This window comes from Ambystoma mexicanum, chromosome 2q (genome assembly GCF_040938575.1).
Source record: "Ambystoma mexicanum isolate Mex_15411 chromosome 2q, UKY_AmexF1_1, whole genome shotgun sequence".
NCBI classification, from domain to species: Eukaryota; Metazoa; Chordata; class Amphibia; order Caudata; family Ambystomatidae; genus Ambystoma; species Ambystoma mexicanum.
In genome coordinates this window covers 1363012278-1363028051 of record NC_090924.1, presented here as the reverse complement: position 1 = coordinate 1363028051, position 15774 = coordinate 1363012278, and the positions used below count along the sequence as shown (strand labels likewise).

Genomic DNA, 15774 nt, shown 5'->3' with positions numbered 1-15774 from the left:
CACTAAGATTGGCAACATAAATTGGAACCTTTGTAAAATGACCACCTGCAATAGCAAGGCATCTGTTTATTGCACTGGGTACCCTTGCTCCCTCAGATATGTGGGGAAAACTCTGCAACTGGTGATAAAAAAAAAAGAGTCCCAGAAAACAGATCCCGAAACAGGTGCAAGAACATTAAAGCAACACTAGTACCACACTATGTGGAATTTGGACCTATTCAGGATGACAAGACTTTGTGGGTGGTTGGAACAATGTTGAAAGATCTACCAGAAATTGCCTCTGTCCAAATCATTAACTATAAAGACCAGCTCTGTATACATAAGTTGTAAATACATTTATAGGGTTGCAATGACGTTTTGAGCAAGACATCATTGATTACATAAATAATGCTTTTTTCTATTCAGGGCTTGCACAAATTGAGCAGCTTCCCTATTGGCTTTGACATTCAAAATGAATGAGCATGTTCGACTCAAAGCAACACAGCCTGGGAGACTGCCCCACACTTAACATATTATTGAATGTAAGTTCCTCTGTGTGGGCTTCTAGAGATAAATGACTGGTTATGTTCAAAATATCAAAGTCTGGCAGACGACTGCTCATATCACATGAGAACTCCATTGATTCTCAGGCCCAAGTAGTCCATGGTCATGACATGCTAAAGGCTTTCGCGTTCATAGTCTCAAAATAATGCAGTATACTCAAGTAATTACATTAAATGAAGCAGGCATGGTCCCCATGGCGGACTGTACACATGGTGCGGTCATCATTTGGCGGCATAGTCGTGGCTCTGCACAGGTGGATGGGAGCACGCTGGGCAAAATAAGTTTCATTGGATGCGACCACACAGTAAACGAGGCCTGTGTGCGAGCCACTGAACACTTGTAAATCGGACACAGATGGTGTGTTCTCTACCCTTCACAATATTATGTCCTCACAGCAGTTATTCGCATTTATAAACTGGAAACTTAACTTTATTTTGATTTACCTCTCTCTCTTGATTTAAGGAAGTGAAAACCTAGTTGACCTAACTGTGTTAATCGGGGATTCATAACCAAGTGCTGGGGTAAATTCTAACTCCATGATCCTGCAACTGAATTAAGTTGTCTTAACTTCCAACATAAAGTGACCACAGTTTTGGTGTTCGCTTGATTTATGGCACAACACAACATAGAAAGTAGAACAATTTGGAAGAATTCATGTAGAACCCTTAGAAACATAATCACTTTCTATGCTGTGGCACTTTGAGTAAGTAATTCTAATTGTGTATTGGCTCATTGTTGACGAGTTCTTCAAATGCTGCAGCTGATCACAGTTTTCTCTGTGCACTGTGATGAATCTGGACTATTTGTCCCTTCTCGCCCAGAGGGGAACCAGCCCCTTTGAGGCTTGGAGAGGTGAGCCCACTCAGTAATACCCTCCCAAAGGGTCTGGGAAGTGGGACCACATTGGGAGTGACTCCCCTCTTGGGGACAAGGACTCCCTTTCCAATTAGGATATCCCAGTGCAAAACTCAATTCCTGCATATATGGGGCGTTGGAAAGACTTTGGTATCTCCCGCGATGACTATAAGAAACAAGGACCCTTCTTTCACTCTTTTGGCTTCAGGTATTGCTGAGATTCATCTGAATGCCATGATCAAAGAAGACTGACATCTTTCTTTGGTTTTGATGGCGGTACACAAGAGCAGAGCAGACAGCGAGGCAAGGAGAGACCACTACGGAGGGAGGAGAATAATCCCTATGCAGAGCCGTCGTCCTGGAGGGGCGGTGCCACGCAAGGCTGCAGAAGCTGCAATGGCATGGAGGAAGAGAAACCTACAAGCTGAAGGCTGAACAGTGGGCGTTCTGACCAAGCAAAATGCTATGGTTAGGAGAAAGATGGGACAGAAAAACAACCGTCACAAATGATGGTGTGATCACAGAAGAGGAGTAGTGTGCCTGGTGGCGGGTAACCGACACCGAGACCAGAGGGGAGAAGGGAGCCCAGGTCCCCGAGCTCCACACGCCAAATGCCTTTGCCGCTGAGACGAGTACCAACAGGGAAGTGAACACTCCTGAAGCAAAAACGTCAGTGAGGGCTATGAACTTTGGTTTCCGAGACTGGCAAAACCAAGCTAGAAAAGTGTCTCTGATAAAGCTCAGACTTCCCTCTGTTTCGCACGGGTGTCACTAGTGGGTTGAAAAATGATGCTGCCTACCTGACACCTTTTCGTATTTCAAGAGAGGTTAGTTCCATTACATGGTATGCACCCCATAAACTACTGCAAGATGGTTGCAAGCTGCCGGGGTATTTTCGGGAATTCCATTCCTCACACGTAAGCTGCAATTTTGATTGTACCAATCAATGTACAGGGTATTCTCAACACCTATATGTCAAAACCTCAGATGTTCTGCTCAATTAAATGGTGAAGGAAGCCGCTGAATGAAATGCCACACTACAAATGGGGAACCCCTGTATGCCCTGTATGGAAAGGCTGGTTGCATCTCTCCATGTGGTTTTCCATAAACATGTGCTCTGGGAGACTGCAACCTGAGGACTTCTTAACCCTCCTGTTGGCTTCTAAAGTTAAGTTTACTGGGTCATAAGAGGGGCAGAATCTCTTCTCAATGGAGTTACTGGAAGCTACTAATGGACTGGTGAGGCAGGGTTCTCAGCCTCCCTGTTATCTGCATACTACTTCTGGAAGGAGTATCAGATCTTCCATTGATCCTTGATTGTACACGCACAGCCAGGTGCCTCCCTTCTACTGCAGGGTTCTCGGCCTCCCTGTTATCAGCACACTACTTCTGGAAGGAGTATCATATCTTTTGTTGATCCTACATTGAGCAGGCACAGCCAAATGCATCCCTTCTACGGCAGGGTTCTCAACCTCCCTGTTATCAGCACACTACTTCTGGAGGGAATATCAGATCTTGCATTGATCCTAGATTGAACACACACAGCCAGATGCAACCCTTCTACAGCAGGGTTCTCAGCCCCCTTGTTATCTGCACACTCCTTCTTGAAGGAATATCAGGTCTTTCATTGATCCTAGATTGAACACGCACAGCCAGATGAAACCCTTCTACGGCAGGGGTCTCAGACCCCTGTTATCTGCACACTACTTCTGGAGGGAATATCAGATCTTGCATTGATCCCAGATTGAACAAGCACAGCCAGATGCATCTTTTCTATGGCAGGGTTCTCAGACTCCCCGTTATCTGCACACTAAATCTGGAGGGAATATCATATCTTCCATTGATCCTAGATTGAAATGGCACAGCCAGATGCATCCCTTCTACGGCAGGGTTCCCAGCCTCCCTGTTATCGGCAAACTACTTCTGGAGGGAATATCAGATCTTGCATTGATCCTAGATTGTACAGGCACATTCAGATGTCTCAGTTTTACGGCAGGGTTCTCAGCCCTCCTGTTATCTGCACACTACATCTGGAAGGAATAACATATCTTGCATTGATCCTAAATTGAACAGGCACAGCCAGATGCATCACTTCTACTGCAGGGTTCTCAGCCCCCCTGTTATCTGCACACTACTTCTGGAGGGAATATGAGATCTTGCATTGATCCTAGATTGAACACGCACAGCCAGGTGCCTCCCTTCTACTCTCACATCTTTCTCATTGTTTTCTGCTCTTTGACGGCAATTCACACAAACCTTTTTGTGGTGCAATTAAACATAAAACATACTGTACACACACCAAAATCCAACCCGGTATACAAAAAAAGACTAAGCTACGTGTGCGTATACCCGTGAAGAGGGAAAATGGGCCGATCCCTTCAAGACCATGACCAATGACGTCACGACCTAAGCACCCACCGCGGGGTGAGTTCAACCCTCTCACTGCTGCCCCAGACGTCAAGATCCACCGTGGCCACAACCAGCCCCCACACAAAGCACATGGTGGGACATCAGGTGGAGCTGAGGCTGACCATATGGACCAATTCGACTAGACGTCACCAAACAATATCGCCATTGTTCGAGATGACATAACAACATAGCCAAACCAGACAAGAACACACGTGCTGCCAAGCACCGGGATCAGACACACACCAACCCACACGAAGAACATACTCAGTGCTATGACGTAGAGGACCGCGCACACTCACAGACATGCATCGTTGTTATTTTTCACATAGGCAAACTACCGCACAGCAGAAACGCAAGACGCCAGTAGAGCTCGAGTATATGCTTGCAGATGCTTTTTGCTACTATCACGCTGAAGATGTCACCCTGTACATGGACTAATGTATAAGGACCCGAGTCGCACTTCGCGACCCTCATATTATGGACTGTATGCCGCCACCCATAGACTAGGCCAAGGTAGGACGCAAACCAGAATCCCCAGGCCAGGAGCAGCTCAGACAGAGCTGCAAGGTGCTGATCATGCAGAACAAACCCTGACAGGAGACCCACAGCCAAGAGCACGAAGTTGCAATCTACATGGCGTGCTCTCAGCACCAAGGTTACACCTGCCACTGCTAAGCACTCCCCGGAGCAGAAATACAAATCAAATACCCGTAATTCTGCCTCAGCCACGGTCTCTCAACACGTGACCAAGCTGACCTAATACGATGCCAAGCTCCAATGACTAGAGAAGCTCTGGGGTCTCACGTCTGGGACCCAGACTGCAACAACGAAGTTACAAGTTGTACACTGGCAGCGATGGTAAGGGAGCACCCAACAACCAGTAGTAAGACCTGTCCATTGTCCGCCACTGACACATAGTCGCACATTGTTGCTAGCACCAGGTACATTGCGAGCTGGAAACGACGATGGTCCCAGGCTTGGGGGCTAGCGGATGAACCAATCAGAACACAGGAGGCTAACCGCTGACGACACCTTAATTCAACCAATCACTAACTTTCTTCATGTAAAACCTTTGATGTAACCATTTTTAGGGATGACCCAAGCGTACCACCTGACCTCTTCTCCACCACTAATATTTTCTCCTATACTGATCCATACTGACCCCACCACTCGGGCAGCCAACCCTGGGGTAGCGTTAAGTTTAGGGGCTAGTTTTCACAGCTGACGCACGTAGTAGCGTGATCCGGCTAGAAAATGGGCCTGCAAGCCCATCACCGCTGAGATGTTCCTTGGATACCTATGCTCCGAGAACCTGTCCCTGTCTGTTTTGTGTAATAAACAGCAGTAACTCTTTGCTCTTGTGTGTGCCACATACTCCTTTGGGACGCGGGAGGAGTTGGGGCCTCCCAAAACCCAGAGGTCCGCGGACAGCCCTAACGACCCCCGGGAAATTACCCCCACACCTGTGTGCTTTTAAAATATAGTATATGAATTGGGGATTTGATCTGGGTGCAGCTGATTAAGCCAGCACTTCCAGTAGACTGGAGCCGACGCGAGGGACTGTGTAACAAACGTTGTGTAACCCGTGATTTCACGATTTTGAATCTAGAAAATACTAATTTACCCACAAACAAGTTACTGTTTTGAAAAAGGCCCTTGAGAGGCTGAAACACGTGTTAACAAAAAAACGGGCAATGGGGTCAACATAAAAATAAAAAATAAAAAATTGCTCTGGTAATACCGAATCAAGTGTGACCACATTTCATTTATTCAAGACAGTGGCGCAGTCTAAGTGTGTACCAATCTTTCTTTTAAAATATAAATACTTTCCTATGCATCAATCTTCTAAATTGCCATGCATCTATCTCTAGACTACCTTTGATGCAATGATCAGTTCACAGTGAAACAATTCTAAACCAATACAATCTGTATGTACAACTTAGGTTCTTTACAATAACAATAGCCAGATTCGTATTTAAACATTTTTTTAAAAAAATAAGGTTACCTTTGACCAATAACCTAATAGCGTTAAGAAAATGCACTATAGGACAAAACAAGTTTTATTGCAAGTGGTATGAAACATGTTCCAAGCTGTTGTAAGAAATGAAATTAAAAATAGGCAAATGCAAAATGGGGTTTCGCAAAGGTTTTGAAATTTGTGGAATTTCCCCAAGAAATAAATGACGACAGCAAGTAGCAAAACGTCTCCAACAAATGGCCATCATGTACATTTGCACGGACAACACACTCAAAAAAATATGATTTAGATATTATATTTAACCAGAGGTCTTTTTAACACTTAGAAGTGGCGTTCGAGTTACCCCGTACATTTTATTCTAGTTTACCTGACCCATCTTCCATTCCCTGTCAGCCCTACTGTGTCCTGATTTACTGTGTACTACAGGACACATATACATACACCTGTGCTCTTAATCAATTAAAACATGAATGAACATGTGTGGCAGTGCAAATGTATGTGCCTATAAACCCAGCTTTTTACAAATATGACACTGAATACTGTAATTGGCAAAGCTGTCTTGCATGACTTTGCGTCCCATGCCTTATAATTTAAAAGTCCCCAAAAAGCAAGCGTAATAAAACCCGATATGCCGCTTGCCACACATTCTTGCAGGAATACCCGCATTTCATCCAGTGGGGAGCACCTTACCTCCTTCTGTTTGAGCGCCTCCAGGGACTCAAATTCTAGCCTGGCCAGTTTCATTCTGATGTCGCGTGGCTTATCCGGGATCACAAACGCCATCACGAATTTCGCGGCCAAGAGCGCGTGCTGTGGGGAGACAAGTAAGCGGATGTCAGGCCACATCAAATCACGAGGTTCTTCAGGAATAGGGACACGCGCTGCGCGCTCTCAAAGGCTTACAAGATGTAAAAAAAAAAGAAGTAATCAACAGACGTCGATGGAGAGATACACATTAATGCCATGAACATTTCTTTTTCTTTCAAAAATAGTTTATTAGAGTTTGACAAAAATGACAGGACTAATACCACATGGTACTTCCAATAATAACTAATTAGAAAAACAAAAAACCCATACAAAAATCTTACAAGAAAATGTAATATCTAGACTCTGTGGCAAAATATACATGGAGTACCATATTTACAAACAACAACAGCAAAAAAAGCAAAGACACAAGTGGTAAGAGAGAAGCAGATGATAATAGAACAGGAAGACAAAAGGAAAAAGAAGGGGGGAGGGAAGGATACCCAAGTACCTTAAGAATGTCAAACATATAATTAATTAAAGACATTCCAAATCGCAAGATACTTGTCCATTCTTTTTATACGTTGATAGTTGTTTTTCTCTGCTGATAAAATGAATAGATCATGTAGCCAGCTATCAACCATTGGACGAGCATCACTCTTCCAATTCTTCAGAATCTGATTTTTAGCTACCAAAAGGGTTCTGTAAGCCCAGTAAGATTGATCAGACAAAAGTTGGACACCCAGAGGGAATAACCCTAAAACACACATACAGGGAGAGCGAGGGAGCGAACGACCCAATACCAGCTCCATTTGTTGCAAGATCTCCTCCCAAAAGCTCACTACATTCCATGTGCAGATAGTTGCCATCCTCCTTCTTGCAATTCCAACCTAAATCTACCAACATCATCTTACTCTGTTTCATCCTTGTGGGTGTCCATTAAATACCATGAGTAACTCTCTGTTGGGTGAACAGCACGTTCAAGTCAACCTTGTACCTAGAAGGACCCGCGCAGATATGCCACCAATATCTGTCCGAAAATTCAGACCTCGTTTCTAGTGACCACATAGCCCTACCATGTTCTGAAGGGGTGGTACCATGCGCTTGTGTTAAACATTTATAAATGAAAATGGCTGAAAGTGGGGAGACCCTGGACAAGTGCAGTAACGGGTGGGGGTGTCGTGCATCAAGGCATCCAAGGGCGCTAGAGCATTTCCAACAACTTCACAAAGAGTTTGATATCGGATACCCTCAGATGCTCTCAGCTTGTATTTGAATTTAGGAAAATCAAACGAAAGCATAGATGCCCCGTCATATATTTACCCCAGACGCCAGCTGATCGCCATGTAGCCCATGAAAGGGGGCGATTATTAAAGCGGAGTTCTGCGTTCCACCAAATCGAGCAGGTGGGGCCCAATAAATAGTTAACACCTGAATCAGAGCAATACTTTTTCCAATCCCTCGAGATATGTCTGATGAACGGGGTCGATTTTGCTAGTGGCATTCTCTTTTCTAAGCAGGCATTCTAGTGGGGTTGGATGAACCAAACTTCTCTCTATGTATACCCAATTAGGGGTTCCTACCTCATCCCCCCCTTACCCAAAAATGTAATGTTGGCAATGAGAAGGCTCTGTTATAAGAAATTATGTCAGGGAAACATAATCCACCCAAGCGCACTGGCCTCATAAGCACATCCATGGGGATCCTAGCCTTTTCATTCTCCCCCACAAAAAATTACGTAAAACTCTGTTGATATCACAAACCAAATCACCCATCAGGGGAAGAGGCAACATGCTGAAGACAGAGAAGCTTCGGTAGTAGGATCATCTTAATGACGTTTATCTTTCCCCACAGTGTAAGTTTCAATTTCTTCCATTTTAAGCATAACATTTTTAATTCTTCAACTTTACACCGAATATTAATTGCTAATAAGCTATTTATACACCTAGATACTTGTATACTCAGGTATCTGAATTCCTTATCCGCTCAGTTTCCTCACCCAACCTCAAAAGGATCTCTGTGACACGTACCTGATATGGGAAAGATCACAGTTTTGGACACATTCACTTTATATTCTGAAACTATGCCAAAACTTTTCAAATCTGAAATGAATTCTTTAAACGAGGGAGCAGGGTCTGACATCAAAACAAGGAGGTTGTCAGCATAGAGAAGTACTTTGGAAAAGCTCTTACCCACTTCGATTCCTGTGATTTCTACATTCCCCCTAAGTGCAATTGCCAAGAGTTCAATAAAAAAGGCAAACAGAAGAGGTGACAAGGGGAACCCCTGCCTAGTTCCCCGACAGATTCGAAAGCTATTTGATAAGCATCCGTTCACCAGAACTCTAGCTGCAGCATCTTTTTAAAGAGCTGCAAATAATTTTAAAAAGCCTGGGCCACAGTTTCTTTTTGGTTAACACTTGACCAAGGTAAGCCCAATTGACCCTATCAAATGCTTTTTCAGCGTTGATGCTAACAGCTGCATAGGGTTTCAAGGAATTACATTTTATGGAAATAACATCACAAAGTTCTCTCATGTTGCCGTAGCTATTTCTCCCCACAATAAATCCTGTCTGATTTTGGTGAATTAATCTCGGAAGTATGGGTTTGATCCTAATTTCAAAAATCTTGGCCAAAAGTTTAATATCAACATTCGATAGTGATATTGGCCTATAATTGCTGCAACTTGACCGATTCTTGCCTGGCTTAGGGATCACTAATATAACTGCTTCCTGCCTGGAGTCAGCCACTTGTTCACTGTCAATGATCTCCCTAAAGAGATCTACGAGAAATGGCGCTAATGTGGTATAAAATGTAACATAAAATTCAGCTGGGAATCCGTCAGGACCAGGACATTTACCAAGGGTCAAGAGCTTTATTGCATCCGCAACCTCCTGAACTGTAATTTCATTGTCTAAAGAGATCACATCGGCATTAGTTAATTTTGGGATAGAGAAGTGATCTAGACAGTCTGAAATTTTGCTTTTTCTCACACGCCCTTCATCATGATATAAGGACTCACAATACTTTCTAAATTCCTCACATATCTCGTCATTTCTCCCTGTGGACATTCCATTATCCCCCAAAATAGACAGAACCTGTCTTCCACAACCTCTACCCTTCATTCTGTTAGCCAGTAGGGCCCCAGCTTTATCCCCTCTCTCACAAAATGCATGACCAGTATAATATACATCTCTCTCTGCTTTCTTATGGAGTATGTCATCCAGCACCCACTTAGCTCGTAACATGGTAGGAAGAGGTGTGTCAGATTTAGACCTGTTATGCGTTTCCGCGCTGCACTTATAAGCACACTCTGCCGCTGCATACTCAGCCTCAGCCTTCTTTTTTTGTAGGAGGCATAGCTAATAATTCTACTGCATCAATGCGCTTTGAGCGCATCCCAGACAGTTCTCAAACTACTCACTGACCTCACATTATCAGAAAAAAAGAGGGAGATTTCCGTGCTTATCTCCTTAACAAAGTCTTCATCAGACAGTACTCGCGTATCTAGTCCCCTTTGCTTACTCCTCCTGACTTCACCCATCGACTTGTTCAGCTCTAATAAAAGACAAGCATGATCTGAAACCACTACCTCCCCCATTCCTACAGACTTCACAGACCCATAAAGGTCGCTAGTCACCAAAAAGTAGTCAATACGAGATGAAGTGTTATGTGGAACAGAGTGAAAGCTATATTGTCTTATATCTGGGTTCAAGTCACGCTATATGTCCTGCAGAGCCCAGGTTTCATAAACTGTAACATGCCCTTTCCAGCTTTATCTTCTGCATATGATCGTGACAATTCTGATTTATCTAACATCTTGTCCAAAATAGTATTAAAGTCATCACCTATCAGAATTGCTCCATCTCTCATGTCCATTAGGACATCATCCAAACTTCTGAAAAAGTCAGATTGTCCAACATTGGGGGCATAAATATCAACCACTACAAGGCGGACATTCTCCACCAAATGTTTTAAAGCCACAAACCGTCCATCTTTATCAATATGCACTTTATCTGTGTAGAGTTTCACATTTTTCCTGAACAAGATAGTCACCCCCCTTGAATTACTCGCAAAGGTACTTGAGTATTCCTTCACAAAAAGAATTCAGGAAATACTACATGTGTACAGTGCAAAGGCAGAGGGACAGAATTCATGTGACTAGGATTGACAGGTGATTATGAATTCAGATCTTTTCTCCATAACATTCTGTGACTTTAGGAGAGATCGACAACATTTCTTAATAGAAACTTTAACCAGACATCGTTACAAGTGTGTCGGTCCAGAACAAATCCTGAAACAAATGCCGGTAATTCCGGCTCTGGCATTTTTTCCAGACCGGCACACTTCAAGTTTGGCGGTGGAGGGCCTCGGATTTCCCGGCGGGCCTGACCTACCGGTAGATAAGGCCCCTACCGGCAAATTATTGCTGGAATCCCGGGCACCGGTACTTCTGGTGCCAGTAATTGCAGCAGTACCATCACATAGAGTCCTCTGGGACTGCATGGTAATGGGAACTTATCAGCTCTACGCCACCCATAATATCCCAGTAATACCGGGATATGGGGCGGTGGAGACAGGGTGGCTAATATCTCCACTCTTATCTAATGCTTATGCAGGTACTGGTGGAAAATGCAGACAAAATCTAATTCTTATGGCTTCCGCCTGCTTTTTACAATTGTCAAAGGCAGATGGCATCCATAGTGATTTATCGTAATACTGGCGGGCATGCACCTACATGGCGGTTGTGATTATTGCTATTTTATGGTGGGTGTACAACAGGTACTGGAAACCAAAATTTCCCATTGCCTTTTCTGAATACCCAACAGAAAATAAACAAATCCCACGAAGAGTGTTGCAGGTACGTGTATGGTTCATTCTGGGAGATTTAGGATGACTATAAATGAACCCCATGGAGTGTAAAGTGGGGTGTGGCATCAAATGCTTTCTTCAAGAGAATTCCATCTAAAATTCAAAGACATTTAGATCCTGGCAGGTCTCCCTAGTAGACCCTAGTAGACCCTTAGGATGTCTAGTTGAAAATCATGTGCTGATAAACAATAGTGCAAAATACAAGGATAATCAGCTTATTGACCGCCTCGCTATCAGGCTTTAATACTGCGCCAATTCACCACCAATCGTCATCTCAGATTGCCTTGCTTGTCCATAGATTGGCGTACTGTGCTGGACTGTGTGAGGTCTGCCGAGGACGGGGGAAGATAAGTAGATGGGAAAGAGGGAAATGGGTAGGACAACACAAGGCAGGGAGAGCGGCGGTGGGGCGGGGTGTCGTGTGATAGCATAGGTGCATGCCAGTTGTTTAAAGTGGACCTTATTTCTATGATGCAGAAATAAGAGTATGTCCGAAAGTGTTTCTCTTAAAGGATAGTTCCGGGACTTTTTTTTTATTGTCCCTACGGGTCGGCCATGTGTTTGTAAGCATAAATCGGTAGATCGTAGGAAACTTTCCTATGGACCTTACCCGACTTTTCGCCCATTATCGCACTCGAAATCAGCCTCCATTTTGTGATAATCCTATCATTCCGCCGCATCGACCTGGCTCACCTGCCTTTGCGGCACTAAATCAAATCCCCCGCCCCTGAAACAGACTTTATCAAAACATTCATATTCCCCGCCTCTATCCGTGACGTGACTGAGCTGCGTAGGCAAACGCGCGCAGGCGTCTTCTACGCGACTCCACACAGACCCCGGAAATCAACACAGATCAGCTCACAATACAGCGCACCACAATTCGGAATATGAAACTGTACTTTGAAATCAAACCGCAAGATTGTAAATGTGGTAAAGTACATTTATTTGACATCAAATGTTTAGAGAATATTCAGCGATTTGCATTTTTATTTGCTCATGTTCCAAAAAGTTCGTATTGAGGAACGCGATGGTCCTTTGCTGTACACAGGGTCTTAGAGCATCTCACAATACAGCACCACAATTCGGAATGTGAAACCGTGGTTTAAAAGCAAACGGCAAGATTGTACATTTGGCAAAGTACGTTTATTGGACATCAAATGTTTAGAGAATATTCAGCGATTTGCATTTTTCTTTGCTCTCGATCCAAATTAGTTCGTCTTGAGGGAAGCGATGTTCGTGTGCAGTACACAGGGTGTTGGTTTACGATAAAAATAAGCTCTTCTGTCGCACTGATAATCGCATGGCTGTTCCAACAACGAGGCACTAGGCCACCACAACGGTAGGTATGTTGCATCTAACCGTTAGTACCGCGTAAGGGCATACTTGTACTTGGCGATCGTCCCATAAAATGGTCAGGGTGGTAACGTTGTTCACGCGGAGAAGCAACTGGCGGCTGTAGAAGCCGTCCGCCGGTGTCTGGTACTCGTGACACAGACAGTAGTGAATGATGTACCTAAAAACATAAAAAATGAAATTAGTCTCACCATCAGATCCTTATTAAAATTATTCATTTCATAGCGAGGACAGCGCTACTGGGTGTACACAAGTGTTTAAAGGCGTGGCGAGGCATGGAGGGGGGGGGAGTGGAGTAAAAGGTAAGTAGCATAAAATAATAAATAAATAGGGCCAGCTGGTGGCAAGTGCAAGGTAAGTGCAGAACAAGTGCTGGGAAGGGGGGGCTGTAGGATACTGAGACAGTCCCCCAGTGCAGGGGTTGACAGGGAGGCAGTGCAGGTGGAGAGTGGAAGGGCCCAGGACCGAGGTCGCAGACAGTGGACCAGTTGTAGCAGGGGAGAGGGAGAGAGAAAGCAGAAGCAAAGAGGAAGGTTTTGAGGTGCTTCAGTAAAAGCAGATGTTTCTCCTCCAGATAGTGCGCGGTAGAAAACACTATGCCACATAGAACGAACAAGTACAACTGAACCCGTCTTTAAAGCCACTGTATAGTAATGAAATTGCGGTATAAACTCATCAAAAGTTACTTACATTATATTTGCATTTTCCATTGTGTCTCTGTGTAGGGCAGACCCGAAACACCACTCCTTCTTTGCCGACGTTACTTCTTCTAATGAACGTGGCTCATCGTTTCGTTTCTGAAATTTTATTCATTATCTTTTCTTAGTCTTTCAGGATGGTCCCGGCCTGTCAAGGTCAAATCACAATAGAACCTTATATTGGGTCGTGGGCCGTTCCGCCACCCGAGCAAAACATCAAAGCAGCTGACCTTCACTTTGAGCGAGCACACATTTCTAGTTAGCTCCAGTTAGTGTAAGGGCATCTTGTCTGCGTGCCTTTTTTTTTATTGTCCCTATGGGTCGGCCATGTGTTTGTAATACGGAAACATTCTATAATTTTTGTAAAAATGATTTATATTACTGTTTGGTTTAATTGCAATGGGCCTGCAACATGAGGAGACTCGAGAGAACAGACAATCGAATTACAATCATTTAAACCGTGATGTGTATTTCTCAATGAGCTCTGCTTTAGGTGGACATGGAACAGAGGCAATGTTGGGTGGCAATGCAGTTGTCCCCTGCATAGGTTCGTTCACCACTCCATGTATGTGCCTATCGAGGACATCTACGATAAGTCTCTCAATAAACTCATATTGCATATCCTCAAACACTGGTTTGATCACCCATTGTTTACTTCTTTTAGTGAAGGCCTTATTGTAGCGAAGCGTCCCTAAAGTTCCGGTCGTCCTACTTTGTTGACGGCCAACATTATGGTTATGTGCCAAGACCGCTAGAAGAGTCCGATTTATCATGCCTTCCATGCCAAAATGAAATCTTTTGGGCCTGTACTTTAGGCACATATTGTGGAACACCTCCAAATCTCCTGTGTGGCAGAATTCCGTGAGTCCCCTCAAATCTCTTGTTATAGTTTTATCAAATACAATCTTTTCAATGGCCTTGTGAGTGGGTGATGAAGGAATCAACCACTTCTTCTTCCGTGCCTCCTCTGTGGACAAATGGCCATGTTCACATTTGTGGAAATGCTCATTTGTCGACCATCGATGTACGTTGCTACAGTGCAACATTACTGACCGCCATTTTTCCAGTAGAATTTCCAACGACCCTTCACATGTTTTTGAGCTCCACCAAAGATGGTTGCTGATTGACTTGGACCACTGTGAAATACCTTGCATATCTTTTTTTTTTCCTGCAGCCGACAATTTTTTATTGATTGATTTTGCAAGATGCCAAACGTCAAATTGGTGATTTATATTTTTGTACTGTTCTCTCATTGTCTTGGCAATTGAAACGTGTCTGTCCGTGGCTATCAGGTCGATCACCATTCCCCGCGATTGTAGTTCTTGCAATGATGCTACAAAGCCAACTTTCTCCATGGCCACTGAGGATGTACTTTGTGACACCTGCACGACCACCGAACTCACAATTTTCTTACTTTCCATGTCCTGAAAGTGGTAGGTGCAGTACTTGGCTGAAAATCCTGGACTGTCGCATTGTCCATCACCGGCTAGCCTGAAGCGTTTGCCCGCGAATGTACTTTCCATTGACATTTTTTCCATTCTCCAAGCTTCGCTGATGGCTGGAAATAGATAATCGGTTTGGTATTTGTAGAACTGACTTTTCGCAATGAAATGGATTCCCACAAACTGAAAGAAATACTGTAACTTTTTAAAACTTGAACCACTAAAAAGTGCGGCCGCTGCACAAAGTAGATTGCCTGCTGGCAGTTGCCCCAGCATGGGTTGTGCAGACCATGCGAACGGATGATATTGTGTACAGGTGGCATGTATTTTAAGGTTAGTGCCTCGAATTGCACGAGTCACATTAATCAATGGCTCCCCACATACTTCCCCACCAACCCAATGCCCACATTTCATCATCATAATAATATCCATCAAACAGCTATCGAATACAATGAATTTGGCCTCTTTCCTTATACTGTCACTCTGCATCCCAGCTGGTTCGGCCTGTAACGTTGAGGACATGTCACTCGCATGAAAGGTACAATCTCTGATATCGTCTTCCGCTATGCTGAGTGATATTGATGGTGTTTCATTGTCGTCCACTTCATTCTCTTCCATTGCAACATCTGTTCCTTGTCCGGAGATGGGAGAAAAAAACAATGTCTTCAACTTTCGCGTGCTCTTATTTTTTGCGGGTGTGGATTCTGTGAATTGATCTACGACTGCATCCAAACTACCACGAGGACATTCACTATCAATGGCTGGTGGTGGTATAGCTCCGTTGTCAATCACTTCATATTCTTCCCATTGGCACGATGCATCTCCAGTCTCAAGTCCCTGCCAAAAGGTTTGACAAGCAACATCTCTCGTTCGCTTCACTG

At 44.1% G+C, this 15774-nt stretch overlaps 1 protein-coding gene across 3 annotated transcripts in view; it reads right to left on the bottom strand.

Annotated features, from left to right (window-relative positions):
• Positions 1 to 15774, bottom strand: part of ANO10 (anoctamin 10) — a 1555753-nt gene that overhangs the window by 400588 nt on the left and 1139391 nt on the right. For all 3 annotated transcript variants that reach the window (XM_069648836.1, XM_069648835.1, XM_069648837.1), the window contains exon 12: positions 6476 to 6595. In XM_069648836.1, the coding sequence (XP_069504937.1) occupies positions 6476 to 6595 (120 nt within the window). The remainder of the gene's footprint in view (positions 1 to 6475; positions 6596 to 15774) is intronic.